This window comes from Podarcis bocagei, assembly GCF_964188305.1.
Source record: "Podarcis bocagei genome assembly, chromosome: 9".
Lineage (NCBI taxonomy): Eukaryota > Metazoa > Chordata > Lepidosauria > Squamata > Lacertidae > Podarcis > Podarcis bocagei.
The window spans coordinates 33,206,130-33,230,719 of NC_138134.1; the positions used below are offsets into that span (position 1 = coordinate 33,206,130).

General features: G+C 42.1%; 1 protein-coding gene across 4 annotated transcripts in view; it reads right to left on the reverse strand.

The window, feature by feature from the left end:
* The window catches only part of GALNTL6 (polypeptide N-acetylgalactosaminyltransferase like 6), a 474,855-nt gene that overhangs the window by 244,090 nt on the left and 206,175 nt on the right, over nt 1-24,590 (reverse strand). For all 4 annotated transcript variants that reach the window (XM_081208891.1, XM_081208894.1, XM_081208893.1 and 1 more), the window contains exons 4-5: nt 16,039-16,177; nt 4,695-4,861 (exon numbers count right to left, since the gene is read on the reverse strand). In XM_081208891.1, coding sequence (XP_081065017.1) covers nt 4,695-4,861; nt 16,039-16,177 — 306 coding nt within the window. The remainder of the gene's footprint in view (nt 1-4,694; nt 4,862-16,038; nt 16,178-24,590) is intronic.

The window sequence follows — 24,590 nt, forward strand, 5'->3', positions numbered from 1 at the left end:
AAGGATAAAATCACATACAAGCTGATGGCACCAGATGACAAAAGCACTGAGGCAAGCCAGGCAGGAAATTCTTAAACAGAAATAACAACTAAGTAATAACAAAATAGAGCAATATCCTCATGCACCTTTGCCACTTCTGCTGCAGATTCAGCACTGCAAAGATCTTGCCTCCCACCTGGGCAGGGCTCCAAGCCTGGCTGCTTCCCTGCAGAAGCCACCATGGGGTGGAGGAGGCAGCAGTGGCAGGATGTGTAGGCCCCACCCAGCCAACCCCCTACTCCAGCTTAGCTATGCCAGTCCCCAGAGTTGTCCCACCCAGAGCTGGGTGACGGGTTTGCCTCCCACTGTTGACTTGCCTCAGGTAGGAAAATGTTTTGGGCCAGTCCTGGTAGGCTGCATGCTCCACTTGCATAAGGCTCGTCAGCATCGTGCCTCCAGATGTTGTGGTACCCAGCACCCATCATCTCTGACCAATGTTAGCTTGGGCTGATGGGAACTGGAATCTAAAATACCTGGAAGGTGCCATATTGGATAGCCCAGCTAGCAGAAGGGCAACATGCACATCTATTTATCAGGTACAGTATGTGTTGATCTGAAAGGTTAAAGAGTGGAATATCAGGTCAACACACCTTTTCATGCTAATCAACGGCTCAGGGTGAAATTAAAAAAACCAAAAAACTTTTGATACTATTGAAAAGAATTCAGCAGTTAAGAATGCTTTTTCATCCAATTAACAACATGCCTTAGTTGAAAAACTGCTGCAGAGAACCAGAAGTATTGAAAGACATAGCTGCTTGACAAATGGGGATTTTCAAGATTACTCACTAGGCATCCACTGTTAACTGCTGACAGGATTGGCAGTGCTAATGCAGACATTAAGAAAAAAAACAAAAGGCTGACTTGCAAAGGTCATTATTAGCATATCATCAAAGGCTGTGTTTCCGACTATCCTTGTGACTGCAGTAGAACAGATTTAATCCCTCTAAAAGCAAGCTAAACCAATTATGTCAGAAGGTCTGTCTTATGTCAATTAGATGCAAAACAAAAATGGCTGCCGCAGATTAGACAGCTCATAAATGGAAGAAGATACTAAGAGATACTAAAGGCAATCTTTGCAAAAACGTAATGAGATACAATCTAACCTTAATATCAGCACAGCAATACCATCCCATATGTAGGGTAAGGAGTTGCAATGTAGTATTGCAATGTAGTATGGCTGGGGTGTAGCAGAACTCTCACACAGTCAACTGACACATAATTCTTAATGGAAATATTGTCAAATAGACTATCATTTCAGCTCCCGTCTTTCTACTTTCCAACACTAGCCCTCTCATTTGAGACCTACCAAGATTTAAAAGTGTTCCAGTCCTTCTGGTTTCCCATTATCTAAATGCCAGAATTTATTGCTTAGTTATGCACGAACAACCTAAAGATTTTGGGTCAGGAACAAAATGTGTAAAAAATAAAGAAGTACAAAACAACTTTTCAGAGGTAGTCTGGCAGAATCCTCAGTGGTATGCTATGCACTAAAATATTTTTCTTGTCTTTCACTGAAGGCCCTTTATTTTACTTCAGTATTAGCATTAGATAAGAATATAAAGTTGGAAATGCACAACCATTCCCTTCATCTATTTTTACAGTCCTTTCAAGGTGCTAAACATTTACCACCTTGCTAAATAACTGCAGTTCTGACAAGTTTGTTTGTCTCTTGGCAATTTCTTCTCAGCAGACTTTTGCAGAAAAGTTTTTGCAATAAAGGGTCTTATGAGACAATGATTAACTCCAAATCATATTTTGAAAACATTTTAAGGGGTGTGAATGGCCATAAAAGCCCCTAGCTCCTTTCCCTAAAGCACAAAAGACTACAAAGGAACACAGCATTATGGGGAGAAAGCTCATCTCCTTAGTATAACATAGAAGAACCAGAAAGAGCTTTCACACCTGCATTTAACAAGCCATAGCTGTTAAGCACATATGCAAAGTGTATTGCCATGTGTTACCATAGTAACATGCATAAGCATACAATTCTAAGAGGGAAAAGTGGTCACTTTTATGCTAATGTGGTATGGTGAAGTAGAAAGGGAGTCACTCTGGTAATATGAAGTGACATATGTGTCAACTTTTGTAGTGGGGGCTACTGTGTAGAGAAAAGAAGAGCAGCTGGACCAACAAATGCTTTACAACAACACAAACGTTTCACCTGGACACTTGAGATGGCATATTGTTAAGGACAGCCAATTTGGTGTCAATGGAGAAATGTTGATACTCTCAGGCCCAGTTTATTGTATAAATGGCAAGGGAACCTTTACCACTTTACCCTTTCTAACTTTCAGGATAAAGTGGTAAAGGTTTCCTTGCAAAGGACCACTTCAGCCTACAGGTGGAACATCACATATCAAAATGCTTCCCCACTAGAAAATTCTTTGCACATGGAAAATAGCGTCTGGGTTAAGAAGACTAGGCTGAACACTTCACCACATTATGATAGTTTTCTGTGTGCAAGGAAGTTTTAAAATACCGTTGAACCTTACATATATTTACACATGACCCACAATTTTCTCATTCTCTTGAAAAGTTCACTGAAATTACACAATGCTATCTTATATTTATCTAGTTCCCTAAAGCCTTTGGTCACTGAATAGATGCTTTCAAATGTGCATCATCTGTATTATATGATTGCAGCTAAGCTACCTAATGCGAAGCGAGACAGTCCATCAAAATTCACATTGCAAGGAGGCTGACAGTGATATGAAAGACAGAGAGATGCATATGCCGCACCTCGGTTTTAGCTTCAAAACTGTAAAATGAAATTCTTTCCAAGACACACTCCATCACAATGTTGATTCACTAAGACGTCTGAGAACTGCCTTAGCAACAGGGCTTCCCATCCAAGAAGCTCTGATTCAAGAATCCCATTTGTCTTCCACTGCCCTTACCAATGTCATATAAATGTCACAACAATCCATTTTGCCTGGGTCAAAAGTTCCAAACAAGTACCAGAAAAAGGTTGTTCACATGCGCCACAATCCCTCTAATAAACATGTACAGCCATGAACAATAAAAATCCAGTGCAGAACACCTTAGATCAAATCCAACAATGAACACACATTTGTCATGGAAAGAAAGCTATTTGATTTTCACAATGTTAAACCATGAAACAGTAACAGTTAGCTTGTACCATCAGTTAATTTGATTAATGTGCAGAGCAGAGAGTAGTTTCATTTATGTTTATGTTTACTCTGATAAGAGAACAAAGGTATGTTTATTCAGCTTACAAATTAATGACACAGACAAAAATGGTTTAAGAACACACACACAGTTAAAGACTTTTCACAAATCACATTTTGTATCACTTTAAGTGGGCTCCTGCCAGATTAATTAGGTACATGGAATCATCTCCCATCTTATTCCAAAGCATGCCTACTGGAAAGCAGGAACAATTGGGTTAAACAGGAAATATTTCCTAGTACGTAGACTTAATATTCTAGCCAAAATACCAGTGAATTAATGGAATGTACTGCAGAATGTTATGCATATTTACTTTGAAGTAAGTATCACTATCTTCAGTGGGACTTTCTCCTAGGTTGGCATGCCTAACACTGCAATTCTGGCCTGCAATTCTAAGCACTGTAATTATATATTTACAGATGACCCTGTAGCAAAACAATAAAATGTTAGTGTGGAATGCTGCTCCATTTCACCCCAGCCTGTTTTAAATTCTCTTCCTTTTTCTTTCTGCTCTCAAAGCTACCAATCCATGCTGCCTGAGCATGCTCTGCCCTCCCGGGCCTGTTTAGAGATTAATTTTTTTTCCACCGACGGTGGATGGAGTGGACACATGGCTGCCAACAAGGAGCTCAAGGCAGTATAGACGGTTCACTTCCTTCAACTATATTCTTCCAACAACCCTGTCTTATAGGCTGAGCTGAGAGACAATGAGGCTCAAGGTCATTCTGTGAACTTGATAGCTAAGTAGTGATTTGAACCTTGGGGCTTCCTAATCCCACTCTGATGCTGTAGCCACCATATCACACTTGCTCTCTACTTAAAAGGAAGTACTGAGACCCACTGAATTCAGTGTGAATTTTTATGAGTAAACATGCATAGGATTGTGACATAAAGTACAAAGTTAAGCAAATGGAGGTGCATCTGACTCTGCCTGGATTGTGCCCAGTTAATCTAGGGGAGCCCATATCTTGAAGCAAGCTTTGCTTTCCAGCTCCCAACATACTGAATTATAATACCGTCATTGTAATGTACTGCTATGTTGTTGTGGCATTACAGTTAAATCAAGCTGTCTCATGCAATAAAATACAAAGTGGGAAATCTGATAAACAGCTTCCCCAAAAGGTCAAAGTTAATGGGTTTTTACTCAGAAGAATAACACTGAGCAAAAAAGATGTTTTCAGCATTAGTTATCTGGCAAACTACAGAAACAATGCACCAAATCAGCCATGCTATTTTAGGAAAAGGACATAGGAGACTCCTAAACCTTCTTTTGCCCTTGGTATAAAATATATCAGGCATTGGATAAAAACAAATGAACAGAGCAATCTTACCAAGGACACCTAATTGAACACATAGTTCTCAAGCAAATCATAGTAATATGATTTTCCCCCCATAGAAAAGAGTGATTTTGTTCTGATTTATATGAGAGAACTATACTGCGCAAGTGGTGAAGGTATTTGTCTTACCTCTGTCACTGAAGTCATCCACGAGAATGATTTCTGCTATTAGGCTACTTGGAGTCCTGTTGATAATGCTGTGTATGGTTCGCAAGAGTGAAGTCCAGCCTTCATTATGAAATGGGATGATTATGCTAGTGTTTGGAAGCTTCTCCAAGTATACCTTGTGCTTACAGCTGAGGACAGGAAAGAAAAAAGACCATGTAAGAATATGATAAAGACAGGTTTGGCACCTTTCAAATATCATTTCTTATAAAAGAAATCGGGAGAGCAAATGTTCAAACAGTTCAAATGCCTTTTACTGTGGGTACCCTCCAACATCAATCTGTCTGCCTTGGCATCAATATCGTGGCATACACTTCGTACTGGAAAGCAGATCAAGTCTTTTGATATAATCGACAGATGACATTTTAAGAGAAATTCCCTCTTTTAAAGGAATGCTTTATATTTCACACAGTAAAGAAAAACCTCCCACCGAATTCTATGCATGCTTACTGGAAAGTATGTCCTATTGAGTTCAATAGGGAATCAGAATGTGTGTGAATTAAGAATGACCAAAGTAGTGTCATATTGTGGACCATACTAAAATTGCAGAGTTCCATTTCTCAGTGGTTAATTAAATTCCAAAACTGATTGTTGAACAGGCCATATATTTTATTTAGTATCTCTTTACTTTGCATTTTATATCTATTTTAAAATGGCAGATAAACCAGTCCTTTATGTAAGAATAGGATACAAATACCCATGAATAACCAACAAAGGAATGGATTAGTACAGTGATTGCTAGGTTATGGGCAGCTGGGAAGTACTGGCGTCAATATATTTATCTGAAATGATAGATGTGAATATCAGAAATAAGGAACACTGGATTTATGGCTGCATTCATTCTTATTATCAGAATTATTCAACAGGAAGGAAGAGGTTTAGAACACATTTTTCCCCCTGGATTTCATGAATCAAAGCCAACATCTACTGTTTGTCTTCAAATATCTCCTTCAGTTCCTCTTTTAGTTCATTCATATTCAAAAGCATAGAGAGAGCTAATGCAACTTGAGCAATGCAGCTAAACACTCAGGATAATCAGCACCATTAAATGTAAAGTGTAACTGCAAATATGCCTCTGGAGAGAAAAGCTTCTATCAGCAGGCAAGTGCAAGTGAACATTCAAATGGAAATGGAAAGACATAAAGGTATTTCATGAACTTCTTAATTAGACACCAACTGCATTTATATAATGCCAGCTACAAAATTACACACTTAAAAGTTCATCATTTTACAAAAAATAACATACAAAGACTTCAGTAGTGCATCAACTATGGAACTAAGCAATGATCAAAGAGTGGCTATTCATTATTTGTAATGGGCTACAAAATTAATCGCATACAGGTCAGCTGCTCAAACACTGACATTCAGTAGATTGCTATGGACTGCTGGACAGTTTCTCCTGAAATTTCAAAAGATTTCAGAAGCCCACTCCACAATAATTCAGAGAAGGGTTTTTCGTGTGGCTGCCTCTCTTCTGCGGAATAGCATTCCTGTTGAGATACAACAGGTACCCACCATCTGCACTTTATGAAATACATTTTTGTCCCAACAGCTTTCCCAGCTGGTTAAGTGGGTCTTTATCACGAGTGTCTACACTGTGCACTTTCAGTTCTGTTTTAAATGTATTTTCTGTTTTTGTGTTTTTAACTATTTCCAGTGTACACCACTAATATGAATGAGAATTCAATAGCCGCACAACAACTGATTTACTTTTAGTAACCTATGTTAATGTAGAGAAAGAAAGAAAATGGTACTCATTCATTGTTTCTGCCTAACTTGCAGCCAGGAAGTTTAGCTGCATCTGATGAATATCTTGCGGTTAAGCTGCCTCGGCATATCATGTTCCAAAATGATCAGGCACCAGGAACTTCATGGAAGTACCTATCGAACAAATTAGACCTGGGTCCAATAGACTCCCACCATTACCAATACTACTCTCCAAGCCAATGAAACCAGAATATAAATTCTTTGAGATTTTGGAGGCCTAGTAAGAATTTCAAGGCAACTGGTAGTGTGGTAAAACTGTGCCTTCCATTTGAGCTTTGAAGGAATTCTTCCAATTTCTGTGGGAATCCATGGCCTGATTTGACAAATTCCATGCCACACAAGCAAACTTCTTAAGCACACATTAAATTCTGATACACCCAACTGCACAACAGTTAATACAATGGGCAGGATTAAATACAGTGGAACCTTGGGTTGCGAACGTGTTCCATGCGGAAGGCACGGTTGCAACCGGCACCGTCCGCAACCCACAGCGCCACGTCTGCGCATGTGTGGGTCATGATTCAGCGCTTCTGTGCATGCGATTTTGCATTTCTGCACATACGCGAGCACCAAAACCTGGACATAACCTGTTCCGGTACTTCCGGGTTCAGCGTGGTGTGCAACCCAAAACTGCATGACCTGAAGCGTCTGTAACCCGAGGTACCACTGTAGTGTATTCGAAGACTAAATCTAGGGACTACATTTCCCAGCAGCCCCTTCTGTGAACTGATTCTGACTTGGATAAAGAAAAAAAGTTAAAAGGAAGGAAAAGCAGAAAAACTGGGTAGATACTTACTAGTCAGTCATAACCCTGAAACTATTGCTACATAAACTGACTGTCTTTGAAATACCTTGAAAAAAGAAGGGTTTGAACCTAGGGAGGCTCATGGTTGAACTGACAGCCACAGAAAGATTATTAAATAGTTGACAATACATTTTGAATCCAGTTTTTATGAGCCACAGCATGGGTGACTGCACACCTTCCTGTTTAATCAACTTTATCAAAGCATCTGTTGTTAGATCGCTAGAATCCGCAAGCACAAAGGTTAGGGTTAGGCTGCTAACCTTGAGCTTCCCTCAGTGCTTGCTTCCAGTCCCAGCTATACAGGAAAACAACTGGTTTACACTCTCATTGCAACAGCTTGCTAATATGAGAATGTAGAAGAACAGGAAGGTTTTTCTTTTAACTGTCTGCAAAAAGTTACTAAGCTGACTATCACTAGAAAGCTAGACCATAATTGGTATTAAAAATATCTCATGACATACAGGTCTATCTAATTAAGAATTAAATAATATAAAAAAGAGCATTTAGTAGGGATGAGCAAAGCAAATATTATTAGCAAAGAAGCTTGTGAAAAATTGTCAGTTGTGATCTTTCATTCCATGGAGCATGGCACATCAGTCAAAAGGTGTCAGATAACTGGCAGCTCATACATTTTATGAATTTAAGCTGACTTCTCTCTATAGAAAAGGTGTGATATTTATTCTGTGTGAATAAAGAGAAACATTATGCAAATCCAAATATATATTTCGTTTTTCTTTTTCTTTTTTAAAAACCACCTCAGTAATTATGGTAAACCCCACACTAATTAAGGAGATAAAAATAGATAGGATTTTTATTCTGATGATCACTTTTAATATTTATCAACCAAATGCAACATTCTGCAATTAAGAGACAAATAATGTTAATGTCTAGCTGGATTAGGAATTGTACATGGAGTCCATCATTCAATGACATGGGGTCTGTTGGATATATTAAACAGCACCAACTTCTGTTTGGGTTGGAAAGCTGGTTTGCATTATTATATTTTTATCCTGCCTTTCCTGCAAGGAGCTCTGGACAGGGTACATGGTTCTCCTACTTTACCCTCACAATGATCTTGTGAAGATCAGGCTAAGAAATAGTGATGGACCCAAGGACTACCACATGAGCTTCATGGTCGAGTAGGGATGTGAATCCAGGTATATCCCAATCGTAGTCTAACACATTAACTGCACTGGTTTAGTCCACATTGCTCTTACCTGTCTCACCAGGTTCACAATATTTAACAAAAACAGATCTAGCAACTCAGTGTGGAAAGGTTTGCAATGAGGTAACAAAAGCACAAAAATACAGTACTCCTGCTGGCTCACACCAAAAGACCACCTAGTCTACATGTTGCTTCTCACAGTGGCCAAAGAAGATGCCTCCAGGAAGACCACAAGCAAGGCATTACAGCAATAGCTCTTTGTTGTTCTTTGTTGTTCCCCAAGCAGTTGGCACTCATGTTCATATTGTTTCTTCTGAACTTTGATGTGTTGCATACAGCCACAATGACTAGCGGTCATGGATAAATGGATTCTCAATGAATTCCTCTAATCCCCTTATAAAGCCATTTAAGCTAGTGACCATCACCAATTCTTGTCGCCAATTCAAGGCTTAGTTTCTCACACAGTGCATAGTTTGTTCTGAATCTCTTGATAAAGCGGTATCATTAGATTATCCCAAGTTATAGTATTTTTTTGGTGGGGACTCTATCCCTGTTCTCCATGCTGTGCATAACTTTATAAACCTCTTATTCACACACCCTTTCCCTACTGTCTTTTTTCCACTTCAACTAAAACAATGGACATTATTCTGTGCCCCTATCATCTGCCCTCACCCTGATTTCTGTGTGCCAGCACATGCAAACCAAAATCTTTTCACTTGCTACTATTTTTCCTTCTTTAGGTAACGGGAGAAAACCATGCAGACATTGGGGAAGGTGTGGCTAAGTTCAGGAGTCAGCAGTATTATGAACAATGCTACCTGAACAAACGCAGGGATTGCTTAGCGAGGTCAAAATTTTGTAGATAAAATCATGTTAGCTAGTAAGCCTTAGGGCTGGGCAATATCAGCTTTTCAACATTGTGGTATATGTGGTATATCACTAGCCAAACATCGCAATGTACTATGCTATTGAAAAAACAAGCTGCATTAGCCTCAGCCTGCAAGGCACCAGGTGAAATTGCCACAGCTGGTTTGTATGACTCAGCTGGGGAGTAGGAGGGCTCCCGATCCCCAGCTGAGCCAGCCGTGGTGCTCCCCCTGCTCGTAGGGACAAGTAGGGAGAGCATCGGGGCTTCTTTGTGTGGCTGTCCTGGGGATCAGGAGGGCTTCTGATCCCCAGCAGAACCAACCCTGGTGCTCCCCTCCTTGTGGTTGAGCGGAATGGGGCGTGAGCATCGGGGCTTCTTTGCTGTGCTCTGCTGGGGATCAGGAGCCCTCCCCACCCCCAGCAGAGCCATCCACGGTGCTTGCCCTGCTTGTGCAGGAGCCAGCACCGGGCTGGAAGATCCTTTAACTGCTCAGCAACCGCACACTCCTCGGCTGAGCAGTATAAAGATGCAGAGGGAGGAACAAGCTGTATCAGCGCCTTGTCGATGCAGCTTTTTTGTCCCTCTGTGCAGTATGAAGGCAGAGTGGGATGGCGGTTTCACTCAGTGATATATCGCCGGTGAAACTGCCACTGCTCCTCAGTCCCTCTGCTAGCAATGCTCACTGGAGGAAGTCCCTCGCAGAGGGACTCAGGAGTTGTGGCAGATTCACCAGCGATAACCGCTGAGTGAAGCCGACATTGCTGTCTGCTCCTCATACTGGGTCCAGGGCAATATATTGATATATCGCCCAGGCCTAGTAAGCCTAGGATTGTCCCCCCCCCCCAGTTTTATCAAAAACACCATATTAACCTTCAGGCACAGACCAACTTTAATGTATTTCAACTTTCCAGGTAAAACTTTGAGAAAGTTACTATGAGTGATTTCAATAGAAAGAGTTAGTATTAAATTCATAACTTTTCCTTTGCTGCAGTGGTTGTTATTGCTTCTAGTACGATAAACATGTGATTAATATTTTTTTTCCATGTGGGAGATCATTCTACCTCAAGCAAGAAATGAGAAATTTTTAGGGCTATTGAGCGCTGCAAGTTTCCACAGTGAATGAAGAAGGTCATTTAGTATGGGCATCGCCAACTGTTATACATCTGAAAATATTCAGAGTTTCCACTGGACCTTTAAATTCCCCACTTATGCTCAATAGATAAGTAGGCTGCTATTTAATATAAGATGTAAAAATAATGCCTGGTCAAGCAGCTAAAGGATTCTGCGCCTACGTTCTATACTTCATTGGGCAGCAAAATAGCATCCTGTCCGTTTGGGACCATAATATGATTTAGCCAAGGAACAGCCAGGCTTGAATTAACTAAACTTTGGTCAACAACACAATTAAATGCTTTCTGACACAACTCTTGAGAAAACAAGTCACATGAGTTGGAATTCTTAACTATGCAATCATTAGGCAGTTGTATATCCACTAAATGGGCTGAAGGTGAACATTAGAAAGCACTACAACTGTCGGTGCAGAGTAGCACCAGGATTTAGTAGGCTGTGTGATACACCCATCTTTCGAAAGAAATGCACAATTACATAAATTTTGTGAGCGCTTTGCCATAGTGTCCTCATTAAGTAGTAGCTATCAACTAGCTTGTTTTCTTCTAAAGCAAATTCTTAGTGCACTGAAGCCCAATGGCAATTTAAACAAAACCCCACCAGCCTTTTTTGTGTGTTCCAAATCACATCAGATGCTTTTCCTCCTGGGTCTTCAGATATCTTTACCCTTGCAAATGTCTGCAAACCTGAAAGTTGGGGGAAGTAGGGAAGGGGATAACTGGCAGAGAGACGATGAAGCATCAGTCCATTTCTCTGCTCATAATGCCCCTTCCTATATCACTGTCCCTTCCATTGCTCCCCCCCTTTTTTTTATAAAAGTGGTTCTGGAGATGCTTTTTAAAAATGTTATGGTGAGTACATGTGCCCTGAATTGTACCAGTTTCATTTCTATCTCTTTATCACCGCATATCCAGACATTACATGTTGCTGAATGTGTTTCACTTCCCCGCTATTCTATAAATAAATAAATACGGTAAATACAATCAGATCTAGACATCTAATCTATTCCTATACTATGAAGCATTCCTTAGTTTTCAAAAACATAAACCCCTTAAGAGATGAAAAGTGGGTTTTGCAATACCTGTTCCCTTTAACAACCTCCTGCCTTTTTCCCATCATGGAATCTAAGGTGGCATATATGTGGCTCTCAGGTAGGACTTTGAAATCTTTACTGCAGGTTTTCCTGTTCATTAAAAAAATAACAATGCCAAAAAAATAACAATGCCAGAAGTGGCTTAAGAGCCAGGCTTCCTATAGATACATGTGGTTGTCACTGTGCACAATGACTCGCCAAGGGCTGTAGCAATAAAACCCCTGTTCCACACATCCTCCACAATCTGGAATATGGGGGTGGGGGCGCTAGGAGGAGAAGTAGTGGCAGGCAGCAAGTGGAAATATCATCACTTCTTTCAAAAAGCTATGCACTTTGCTACCCAACCACTTTTAATGATGTGCCATTGTTTTTATTGACTGCCCGTAAGGCACTTTGGGAGGCTTGCTGCATAATGAGCAGGGTAATTAATACATAAATAACATACATTATGGCAACAATGATTTCTTGAGTTATTCCTCACTATGGCAGTGCAAAGCCATGTTGGTGCTCTGACCCTACTGTGGCCCCCATTCCAAGATATCTTTGGGTTGCATTCTGAACAGGTAGCACTTAACAAGTTCTGCAGCAACCATTTATATAGTTCAGGATGCAAAAGCCAGTTCAAATAGCTTCCATGGAGCAACTGTGCTTTAGGATGTAAAACGTGTTTTCTGTACCTTTACATTTCCCTACAGTGTACATGTATTACTATTAAAAGAGAAAATGGTTTGTGTTCAAAATATCAACCTAAATAGAAATTTAATCATTACCACTGTAACTTCAGTGTAAACAATGTCCCTTTCTGATGTGCAGTTTCAAAATGACAACCTTTAGCAGCCCTTTGTACAAAAGTCTGCAGGAGAACATTTTGAAACAGCCTGAGCTTTTTAAATTATGAGAAAAGAGGGGAATGTTGGCACCATTTCAGTCAGTTTATAGAAAAAGCCAATTCATAAAAGCTGCAATTTGTTTGACCCCATGGTTATAGCAATAATATTTTATGCACATTACGGGAGTCCAGTGGCAGAACCTTGGCCAGCCACCAGATTTTATGCCTTCTAGACATATCAACAGGCTTGTAAACTGCTGTTCCTGATGGATGTCACAGAAGAAGTGAAATGCAGTGCAGGTTGTCTGCAGAAGCAAGAAAAAGAGAGAGAGAGAAGACTGTGCAGGAGCTCAAAGATGATAAAAGCAGACACCCCCCCCTCACTTAAAAAAATCTTACAAAAGAGCATGCCACACAAAATCAGAACAAAAGGGAAAAGTGCAAGTTTCAGTTTTCCACTGAGTTTTCCATTCTTAGTGGAGAATTTAAAAAGAAGAAAAGAAAAAATAACTGACCTTTTCTCTCTCTTTATCAAGGGGACTACAATACCTACCTGACATCAAACTAGTGACAAGCATGCAACCGAAAAACACCAGCCTAAAACGTTTTCAAGCAAAGATTTACATAGTAATTGTCTCAGTGTGTCGAAGTATTCAATTTACAGCGGCTAGCTTCAGTCATACTGCATTCCTATTCCAATCTAGACTTGTCAGCTGAACTTGATAAAGCAGTGATAACCAGTAATTTCCACAACCGTTTGACAGGTCTGTAAAATTAGCTTGGAGGTGGGGAGAGGAGGGAAAGGAAAATAATTTCCAGTGACGATGGTGGCTCAAAACTTCAGAGTTTTCAGCAGGGATAAACATTACTGAATACATCTGAATCAGGCAGATGTTGAAATGTGAATATAAAGCCTAAAAGTCACTGGTTGTGCCAGAGAAACTAGACTGAACTGGTTCTTCGATCAGTTTCAAATGCCACAACTTAGGCTGCAATCCTATATACACTTACCTGGGAATAAATTTCATTAATCTCAGTGCAGTTTACTTCCAAGTAGGCATACACAGAACTGAAGTGAATTGGTTAGTGGATCATTGGTTAGTGCCAAGTTGCCAATTGTTTCTGTGGATTCTGTGTGTACTCTGCTAGGTCTGGCTAAGGTCCTGCAACTAGTCAGAAAGTTGTGAAACTCCAAATAGGTTTTACCAATAAGCTGAATGCGTGAAGGCAGGGAGTAAAACTCCGGGCATTTAATTGGCTCTTCTGCCCAGAGCCTATACATGTGCAAATTGTATGTGTGAATTGTAGAGGTTCTGTCCATGCAATCTACAACCCCACAAAAAAGCTGGATTCCTGATCAGGCCAACAGTCTGCGTACACTGATTCTGTACCAAAGAGTCAAATAAAGCATGGCTATCAGGGCTATACTTTGACTGGTTGTATAAATAGGCCTGGAATGCTTGGAAATCTATAACCATGAATTGTGGGTTTTATTCCATGCAAATGTTGCCCACTGTATTCAGGACTTATATGAGTATTATAGTGCTCTTGGCAAGTTACAAAAGAACAGTGCCGTTCATGGTAGGAAAGCTGTTTACAAGGAAAGAACAAACGCCATAGTGCTGATTTGCTCCCAATGCGACAGTGTTGACAATGCCCTGCCTCTGGGGATACCCTAAGAAATGCCATGGCCCATGTGGCTAGCAGTGAGTGAAAAACAAATTAGTGGCAGATATATTGACAAACACAACAGGGAAAAGTGGCAGTTCAGCCTCATTTTGTCCCTAATGATTTTCTGCATTGTTTCCAGTGGCACTGTTTTGAACACCAATAGAAATCAGGATATCCTTTTGGAACAGAAGCTGTTGTGTGGTGCATATTTATCATGCCAACAATGCAACTTTAATGCTCTGTAATTATGTATTAAAATCCCATCTAACTGGAAAGATACTTGGCCAGGGGGAATTGCTGAAGATAATTTCAGGTGACCTGTGGATGGTTTTCCCAGCCAAAAGTCAAAGACAAAATATTTGAAACCGATTAGATAAAACCGAGTTAGTTCTTAGCATTAATCATATGTAAATCAACCCTTGGTTATAGAGATTAATATAGGGATTTCCAAGGGCATGTTTAGCCTTTCTCAAATTAACTTTTAATATGTTTCTTTTAAAAATGAAATTAGGATTGTGTCAACCCTCCCCGTCCCCCACAATAAATAGTAGATAAATAAATATATGCTATATTAAGTGATCAACAGAGGACATAATCTACTGGAAATGTTTCCTGTGCAAGACCCACTGAAGTGAATCGGAGAACCATAAGAAAATGACACTGTCCCTGTGCAACTTCCTTTCATTTCAATGTGACTTCTTCATGAAAACAGCCAAGTGAATTAGACTCACTGACATCTTCACCTGTTTTTCCAAATAAGCTGTTCCAGATAGATCCTAACTATTATAGTCAAGATTTTATTTTATCAGTGGTGCTCCCGTAACAAATGAAAATCTCCCCCTCCCCCAATATTCTGTAAACACACAGCTTTTGTGAAAAGTAATCAGAAACCTCTCTGCACATTCTCCGCTTGGTGCCTAACATTATTACAGGCTTATGGCGAAACATGGTTCCTTGCAGGGGAATTTCAAAGCCATCAATGAAATGGCCCTAGCATTCCTTTCGCAGGATGAGATTTTAAGAAGGGCCTGTCCTGAATATTGTAAAAGAAAAGGGAAGGGAAGAGAAGGCTAAAGAACATGATGGCAAGCGATGGTTTAATGTTGTTATATTTTATTACCTACTCTTCGTCCTAAGGTCCCAGGGCAGGTTACAACATTAAAACACACAATTAAAAGCAGGTTAAAATAATCTGCAATCATAGAAATAAGGTGTATACTAAAAATATACACCTCAAGTGTCAAAAGCCAGGGTAAAGAGGTGTATCTTCAGCATTTGCCAGAAACTGTATGATGAAGAAGCCAGACTTACCTCTGTAGGGAGTTTGTTCCACAGCATAGGAGCTGCCGCAGAGCCAATTGGACAGTCAAAATAATTGATATATACACACTTCCAAAGCCATTGGAGATGTGCCCACCTGTCTGATATTCAATATAATCTGTTCACAATCTTGACCAACGCTTTAACCTGAAAAGCCTCCCCATGTCACATGCCTCTAGTCTAGGCCAGTAACAGTGTTGCATCGTTAACTTCCTCATTAATGCAGCCTCTCTTACAAAATGCAAGTGTGTCACAAATTATGTTACATTAAGACAAATAGAACTGTAACTGGTATAAAAACCACTCCCAAAGTGGAACAATGTACCTGATTATTTCAGACCTTCTGTTTGTCACCTTTAGAGTAGTTTCTTGTATCTGGCATCCCCAGAGAAGCATTTAGCAATATTGCTTACGACTCTTTCCATGCCTCCTGCTACAAACACCTACCAGTAGAAAGCTCACATTTCCCTACAAACACCTACAGTGGAGCCCAATGTCTTCTTTTGCTCCTCACTGCAAGCAGCTGGAAGTGATAGAGGATAATTAGCCACGGCAGCTTCACACCTTTTCTAATCTTCAGCTAAATCAGGAAGCTTCTGCAAAACAAGGTAAACTAAGTGAAGGCATGCCCTGCAACAATCAATCAGATTTAGTGTACCTACTTAGGATGTCGAATGTCTGGCAGGGATCGCTCCAAGGCTATGTTGTTGCTCACAAAAATATTGAAACCATTTTCCCGATATGCAGAATCATCATTGTCTTCTTCTGTGAGAGGGTAAGGCTTTCCCTGTTCACCTTTCCCTGAAATGGAACAAAAAAACCAAAATATAGTTACCATCATTGGTGCTTGAGTGTCCAGAATGCTGTGATGTTCTGTGATGGAAACTGTTTTAACAAGCAAACTGCAAATAATGCCTGAAGTATGAAATAGTGGCACTCCAATGCACATTACAGTATTCATGCAGTTCCTCTGTGCATTGAGATTTTCCCTCTGATCTAATAGACCAGAGGGACAGAAAACTATAAGTGATATAGACAAGAATGTCTATAGGCCCTTCTGCTTTAAATGTACAATAGAACCTTCTGCATGTGGCTGTCTACCAATGTAGTTGATAGGTCAAAGCCAAACAACCAGCTCTATGGGCCTTTGAAAGAGAACTGATATTGTTAAGTTGTGGGTGAACATAGCAGACGACACAGCGATTCTTCAAACAGCTCTTAGAATCATAGAATCATAGAATCATAGAATCATAGAATCATAGAATCATAGAATCATAGAGTTGGAAGAGACCACAAGGGCCATCGAGTCCAACCCCCTGCCAAGCAGGAAACACCATCAGAGCACTCCTGACATATGGTTGTCAAGCCTCTGCTTAAAGACCTCCAAAGTAGGAGACTCCACCACACTCCTTGGCAGCAAATTCCACTGTCGAACAGCTCTTACTGTCAGGAAGTTCTTCCTAATGTTTAGGTGGAATCTTCTTTCTTGTAGTTTGGATCCATTGCTCCGTGTCCGCTTCTCTGGAGCAGCAGAAAACAACCTTTCTCCCTCCTCTATGTGACATCCTTTTATATATTTGAACATGGCTATCATATCACCCCTTAACCTCCTCTTCTCCAGGCTAAACATGCCCAGCTCCCTTAGCCGTTCCTCATAAGGCATCGTTTCCAGGCCTTTGACCATTTTGGTTGCCCTCCTCTGGACACGTTCCAGTTTGTCAGTGTCCTTCTTGAATTGTGGTGTCCAGAACTGGACACAGTACTCCAGGTGTGGTCTGACCAGAGCAGAATACAGTGGCACTATTACTTCCCTTGATCTAGATGCTATACTCCTATTGATGCAGCCCAGAATTGCATTGGCTTTTTTAGCTGCCGCGTCACACTGTTGGCTCATGTCAAGTTTGTGGTCAACCAAGACTCCTAGATCCTTTTCACATGTACTGCTCTCAAGCCAGGTGTCACCCATCTTGTATTTGTGCCTCTCATTTTTTTTGCCCAAGTGCAATACTTTACATTTCTCCCTGTTAAAATTCATTTTGTTTGTTTTTGCCCAGTTCTCTAATCTGTCAAGGTCGTTTTGAAGTGTGATCCTGTCCTCTGGGGTGTTAGCCACCCCTCCCAGTTTGGTGTCATCTGCAAATTTGATCAGGATGCCCTTGAGTCCATCATCCAAGTCATTGATAAAGATGTTAAATAAGACCGGGCCCAAGACAGAACCCTGTGGCACCCCACTAGTTACTCTTCTCCAGGATGAAGAGGAACCATTGATGAGCACCCTTTGGGTTCGGTCAGTCAGCCAGTTACAAATCCACTGAGTGGTAGCAGAGTCAAGACCGCATTTTACCAGCTTCTTTACAAGAATATCATGGGGCACCTTGTCAAATGCCTTACTGAAATCAAGGTAGGCTATATCCACTGAGTTCCCTTCATCTACCAGGCTTGTAATTCTGTCAAAAAATGAGATCAGGTTAGTCTGACATGACTTATTTTTCAGAAATCCATGCTGACTATTGGTGATCACAGCATTCCTTTCTAGGTGCTCACAGACTGTTTGCTTAATGATCTGCTCCAGAATCTTCCCTGCTATTGATGTCAGACTGACTGGGCGGTAATTATTTGGGTCCTCTCTTTTCCCCTTTTTGAAAATAGGGACAACATTTGCCCTCCTCCAGTCTGCCGGGACTTCGCCTGTTCTCCAGGATTTCTCGAAGATGACTGCCAGTGGTTCTGAGATCACATCTGCCAGTTCTTTTAATACTCTTGGATGCAGTTCATCTGGCCCTGGAGACTTGAATACATCTAAACTAGCCAAATATTCTTGTACTGTCTCCTTAGTTATTCTGGGCTGTGTTTCCTTTGCAGAATCATTTGCTCCAAATTCTTCAGGTCGGGCATTGTTTTCTTTATCGGAGAAGACTGAGGCAAAGAAGGCATTGAGGAGTTCAGCCCTTTCTGTGTCCCCTGTTTGCATTTCACCATCTTCTCCTCTGAGTGACCCCACTGTTTCTTTGTTCTTCCTTTTGCTACGAACATACCCATAAAAGCCTTTTTTGTTGCTTTTAACCTCTCTAGCAAGCCTGAGTTCATTCTGTGCTTTAGCTTTTTTGACTTTGTGTCTACACGTGCTGGCTATTTGTTTGAATTCCTCTTTGGTGGTTTCCCCCCTTTTCCATTTTTTGTACACATCCTTTTTTAATCTTAATTCAGTTAAAAGTTCTTTAGATAGCCACCCTGGCTTCTTTAGGCACCTTCCATGTTTCCGTCTCATTGGTATTGCCTGACGTTGTGCTTTTACTATCTCCCTCTTAACAAACTCCCAGCCATCATGAACTCCCTTTCCTTTTAGTATTGCTGTCCATGGGATCTCACCCAGCACTTCCCTAAGTTTTATGAAGTCGGCTTTCTTAAAGTCAAGAAATTGAGTCCTAGTATGCTTGGCTGCTCCTTTCCGCTGTATAGTAAACTTCAGAAGAGCATGATCACTCGCGCCTAATGATCCTGCCACTTCTACCCCACTAACCAGGTCATCAACATTGGTTAGGACCACATCTAAAATGGCTGTTCCTCTTGTTGCTTCTCCCACTTTCTGGACAATGAAGTTGTCTGCAAGGCCAGTGAGGAATCTGTTTGACCTTATGCTCTTGGCTGAGTTTGACGTCCAACAAATATCCGGGTAATTGAAGTCCCCCATTACTACTATCTCCCTTCCTTTTGCATGCTTGGCCATCTGTTCCAGGAAGGCATCATCTATGTCCTCCGTTTGGCTTGGGGATCTATAGTAAACTCCCACAATGAGGTCTCTGTTATTCTTCTCTCCCTTAATTTTGACCCAAATGCTCTCACTTTGGCTTTGAGGTTCTAAATCTTGGATCTCTTCACAGGTATACACATCCCTGACATATAACGCCACTCCTCCTCCTTTCTTGTCTGGTCTGTTTCTCTGAAATAGATTGTATCCCCCCATTATTACATTCCAATCGTGGGACTTATCCCACCAGGTTTCAGTGATGCCTATTATGTCATATTTAGTTTGCTGTACCAAGAGCTCAAGCTCATCTTGTTTATTTCCCATGCTTTGCGCATTAGTGTACAGACATTGAAGTCCATTAATCATTCCCCCGTGTCTCTTATTTAAGGATTTTTTCCTCCCACCACTAGGTCCGCGTGCTGTTTGCTCCATTTGGTCTATGACATTTGGATGATCATCTTCATTAATTGATAGACTCCTACCTTCAGGAGCACTGTCTCCCTCCCCCCACATTAGTCAGTTTAAAGCCCTCCTGATGAGGTTTCTGAGATTTTTGGCAAAAACATTTCTCCCAACCGTTGTGAGGTGCAGCCCATCACTTGCCAGAAGTCCATCTTCAAGAAACTGCAGTCCGTGATCTAAGAATCCAAACCGTTCCTGTTTACACCATTTGCGAAGCCAGCTGTTCACTTCCACTATTTTCCCCTCTCTCCCTGGGCCACGTCGTTCAACTGGGAGGACAGACGAGATGACAATTTGTGCATTTAGTTGCTTCAATTTCCTGCCGAGAGCCTCGTAGTCTCTTTTGATCTTCTGGAGGCTATTGCTTGCAGTGTCATTGGTTCCCACATGAACCAAGAGGAAGGGGTATTTGTCAGTGGGTTTTATGATTCCTTGCAGTCGTTCAGTTACATCTTGGATCTTAGCCCCGGGGAGACAGCACACTTCCCGAGACATCTTGTCAGGCCCACAGATCACTGCTTCTGTTCCCCTCAGTAGGGAATCCCCTATCACCACTACACGCCTCCTCTTGGGTTTGGTCGGGGTTCTTCCATGAGCTGTCCGTTCCAAGGTCGCCTGCACATTCCCTGAGGACTGACTTTGCTGCTCGTCTTCATATACCTGATCGACTGTAATGAGGGAGAGATCCTCAAATGGAGTCTGCTCTTCGTCTTCCATGCTAGGGGAGAGGACCTCAAAGCGATTGTGTATTTCTAAACAATCAGAGTGAACCCTGGGCCTCCTACTTCTTTGAGTCACGTTTCTCCATATATGTGGCTCCTGTGTTGATGAACTAGCCTCCTTCTCAGGGGAGTCCCCTGTCTCCTCCTTGGTGGGGACGGTGTGCTCTGTTGCTTCCAAGAAGAGCTCCAGCTCTCTAATTCTTTGGAGCGTAGCTACACGTTCCTCCAGTTGCTGGACTTTGTCTTTTAAAAGGGCAATCAACATGCAATTGCTGCAGGTGAAGCTGCCTGCAACCTTTGGCAAGATGGCAAACATTGCGCAGGAATCGCAGGCGACTGCAGCTGTTCCCTCCCCTTCCAGCTTGAGATCGTGTCGTTGGGGGTGGCTACAGAGGTCCTCCATCATAAAAAGCTTGAAGACAGGACAAATAACTTCGCCCACAAAAAAAAACACCTAGGTCTCCCCCAACAAACGTTTGAGACTAGCTCCCCTAAATCTAAAAGATGGATATAACTGCGCGCGCCGCTAGGCGCGCGCCGCTGCCCTACAAACTCTGATAAGCTCCTCCCACAGCTAATCCCCTGCCTCAACAGAAACCCTGCCCCCTCTGACCTTTACACAGGGAAAAGAGCTAATCAGCCACAAGAAACACACACACACAAGAAAACCCTTTTTGCTCCTTCTTCAACTGCTGCCCTACAAACTCTGATAAGCTCCTCCCACAGCTAATCCCCTGCCTCAACAGAAACCCTGCCCCCTCTGACCTTTACACAGGGAAAAGAGCTAATCAGCCACAAGAAACACACACACACCAGAAAACCCTTTTTGCTCCTTCTTCAACTGCTGCCCTACAAACTCTGATAAGCTCCTCCCACAGCTAATCCCCTGCCTCAACAGAAACCCTGCCCCCTCTGACCTTTACACAGGGAAAAGAGCTAATCAGCCACAAGAAACACACACACACCAGAAAACCCTTTTTGCTCCTTCTTCAACTGCTGCCCTACAAACTCTGATAAGCTCCTCCCACAGCTAATCCCCTGCCTCAACAGAAACCCTGCCCCCTCTGACCTTTACACAGGGAAAAGAGCTAATCAGCCACAAGAAACACACACACACAAGAAAACCCTTTTTGCTCCTTCTTCAACTGCTGCCCTACAAACTCTGATAAGCTCCTCCCACAGCTAATCCCCTGCCTCAACAGAAACCCTGCCCCCTCTGACCTTTACACAGGGAAAAGAGCTAATCAGCCACAAGAAACACACACACACCAGAAAACCCTTTTTGCTCCTTCTTCAACTGCTGCCCTACAAACTCTGATAAGCTCCTCCCACAGCTAATCCCCTGCCTCAACAGAAACCCTGCCCCCTCTGACCTTTACACAGGGAAAAGAGCTAATCAGCCACAAGAAACACACACACACCAGAAAACCCTTTTTGCTCCTTCTTCAACTGCTGCCCTACAAACTCTGATAAGCTCCTCCCACAGCTAATCCCCTGCCTCAACAGAAACCCTGCCCCCTCTGACCTTTACACAGGGAAAAGAGCTAATCAGCCACAAGAAACACACACACACAAGAAAACCCTTTTTGCTCCTTCTTCAACTGCTGCCCTACAAACTCTGATAAGCTCCTCCCACAGCTAATCCCCTGCCTCAACAGAAACCCTGCCCCCTCTGACCTTTACACAGGGAAAAGAGCTAATCAGCCGCAAGAAACACACACACACAAGAAAACCCTTTTTGCTCCTTCTTCAACTGCTGCCCTACAAACTCTGATAAGCTCCTCCCACAGCTAATCCCCTGCCTCAACAGAAACCCTGCCCCCTCTGACCTTTACACAGGGAAAAGAGCTAATCAGCCACAAGAAACACACACACACAAGAAAACCCTTTTTGCTCCTTCTTCAACTGCTGCCCTACAAACTCTGATAAGCTCCTCCCACAGCTAATCCCCTGCCTCAACAGAAACCCTGCCCCCTCTGACCTTTACACAGGGAAAAGAGCTAATCAGCCACAAGAAACACACACACACCAGAAAACCCTTTTTGCTCCTTCTTCAACTGCTGCCCTACAAACTCTGATAAGCTCCTCCCACAGCTAATCCCCTGCCTCAACAGAAACCCTGCCCCCTCTGACCTTTACACAGGGAAAAGAGCTAATCAGCCACAAGAAACACACACACACAAGAAAACCCTTTTTGCTCCTTCTTCAACTGCTGCCCTACAAACTCTGATAAGCTCCTCCCACAGCTAATCCCCTGCCTCAACAGAAACCCTGCCCCCTCTGACCTTTACACAGGGAAAAGAGCTAATCAGCCACAAGAAACACACACACACCAGAAAACCCTTTTTGCTCCTTCTTCAACTGCTGCCCTACAAACTCTGATAAGCTCCTCCCACAGCTAATCCCCTGCCTCAACAGAAACCCTGCCCCCTCTGACCTTTACACAGGGAAAAGAGCTAATCAGCCACAAGAAACACACACACACCAGAAAACCCTTTTTGCTCCTTCTTCAACTGCTGCCCTACAAACTCTGATAAGCTCCTCCCACAGCTAATCCCCTGCCTCAACAGAAACCCTGCCCCCTCTGACCTTTACACAGGGAAAAGAGCTAATCAGCCACAAGAAACACACACACACAAGAAAACCCTTTTTGCTCCTTCTTCAACTGCTGCCCTACAAACTCTGATAAGCTCCTCCCACAGCTAATCCCCTGCCTCAACAGAAACCCTGCCCCCTCTGACCTTTACACAGGGAAAAGAGCTAATCAGCCACAAGAAACACACACACACCAGAAAACCCTTTTTGCTCCTTCTTCAACTGCTGCCCTACAAACTCTGATAAGCTCCTCCCACAGCTAATCCCCTGCCTCAACAGAAACCCTGCCCCCTCTGACCTTTACACAGGGAAAAGAGCTAATCAGCCACAAGAAACACACACACACCAGAAAACCCTTTTTGCTCCTTCTTCAACTGCTGCCCTACAAACTCTGATAAGCTCCTCCCACAGCTAATCCCCTGCCTCAACAGAAACCCTGCCCCCTCTGACCTTTACACAGGGAAAAGAGCTAATCAGCCACAAGAAACACACACACACCAGAAAACCCTTTTTGCTCCTTCTTCAACTGCTGCCCTACAAACTCTGATAAGCTCCTCCCACAGCTAATCCCCTGCCTCAACAGAAACCCTGCCCCCTCTGACCTTTACACAGGGAAAAGAGCTAATCAGCCACAAGAAACACACACACACCAGAAAACCCTTTTTGCTCCTTCTTCAACTGCTGCCCTACAAACTCTTGTTTATTCACAGGCCAGGGCAGAACTGAACTGAAGGTTTCAGCCAGCCTGCTTATAGAGAGCTCCAGTAAAACGTTACTGTAACAACTTTCTAAAACTATCCAATAACTGAACGTCACTTTCAATCCCTTATTTGCATAACTATCTACAGTATCCCCCTGCTGGCCCAGGGTGAGAACTTCAGTACATAACACCTATAAGCCCTAATCTGCCATAAGGTTTCATACAATGGGACATTGACCCTGATTGACCAAGGTTCTGTTTCCATTGGGGAAGGGTCTCAATGAAACATCCTTCAAACTGATACCAATCATTCATCAGCCAAAGGGTGTGGCCAGTGTGGGCCAACCCTCTGAGGGATAGGACTAGCTGCGTGCATTCCCAGTTGACTAATCACCTATTCAATACCTACCAAACACCTGAAAAGGGCTATTGATACAGATAAATGACAAAATAATAGAATATTGACATTTGGAATAGTTTGATCTAGTCTCCATTCTGCAGTAGCTCTTTTAACACTTCACAACAAGGCTAGGAGGTCCATCTTTTTAAATCTATCTTGCCTCAAATGGCTTCATATCCACAGAGTTGAAGGAAATATGTCAACCTGGTTAATTGAATTGTAACAGGCATGGTGTGCAATATTTTTTTTTATCAACCAGCATTTTCTTCATCCTAATTATCAGGCAGTTCTGGATAGTATAAACGATATTGACAACTGGAAGGGGCCTAGACCACAGCAACATTTTGCCCAGAAGAAAGACATTTTGGGGGATCATTAGGGAGAGACAGGTTTTTTTCACTTGATTCCAGAAATTAAAAAAGATTAGTGAGAGAAGAAAAGGAGCATTATTCTCTTAAATAGGCACAGAACACAACAGCATAAAAATGGCACTCAATCAGTCAAAGCCAGGTATGTTAATTATTAAGATTCTCAATAATAGAGAATAGAATAAATTGGGTCAGAATACAACACTATAGAGCATTAAA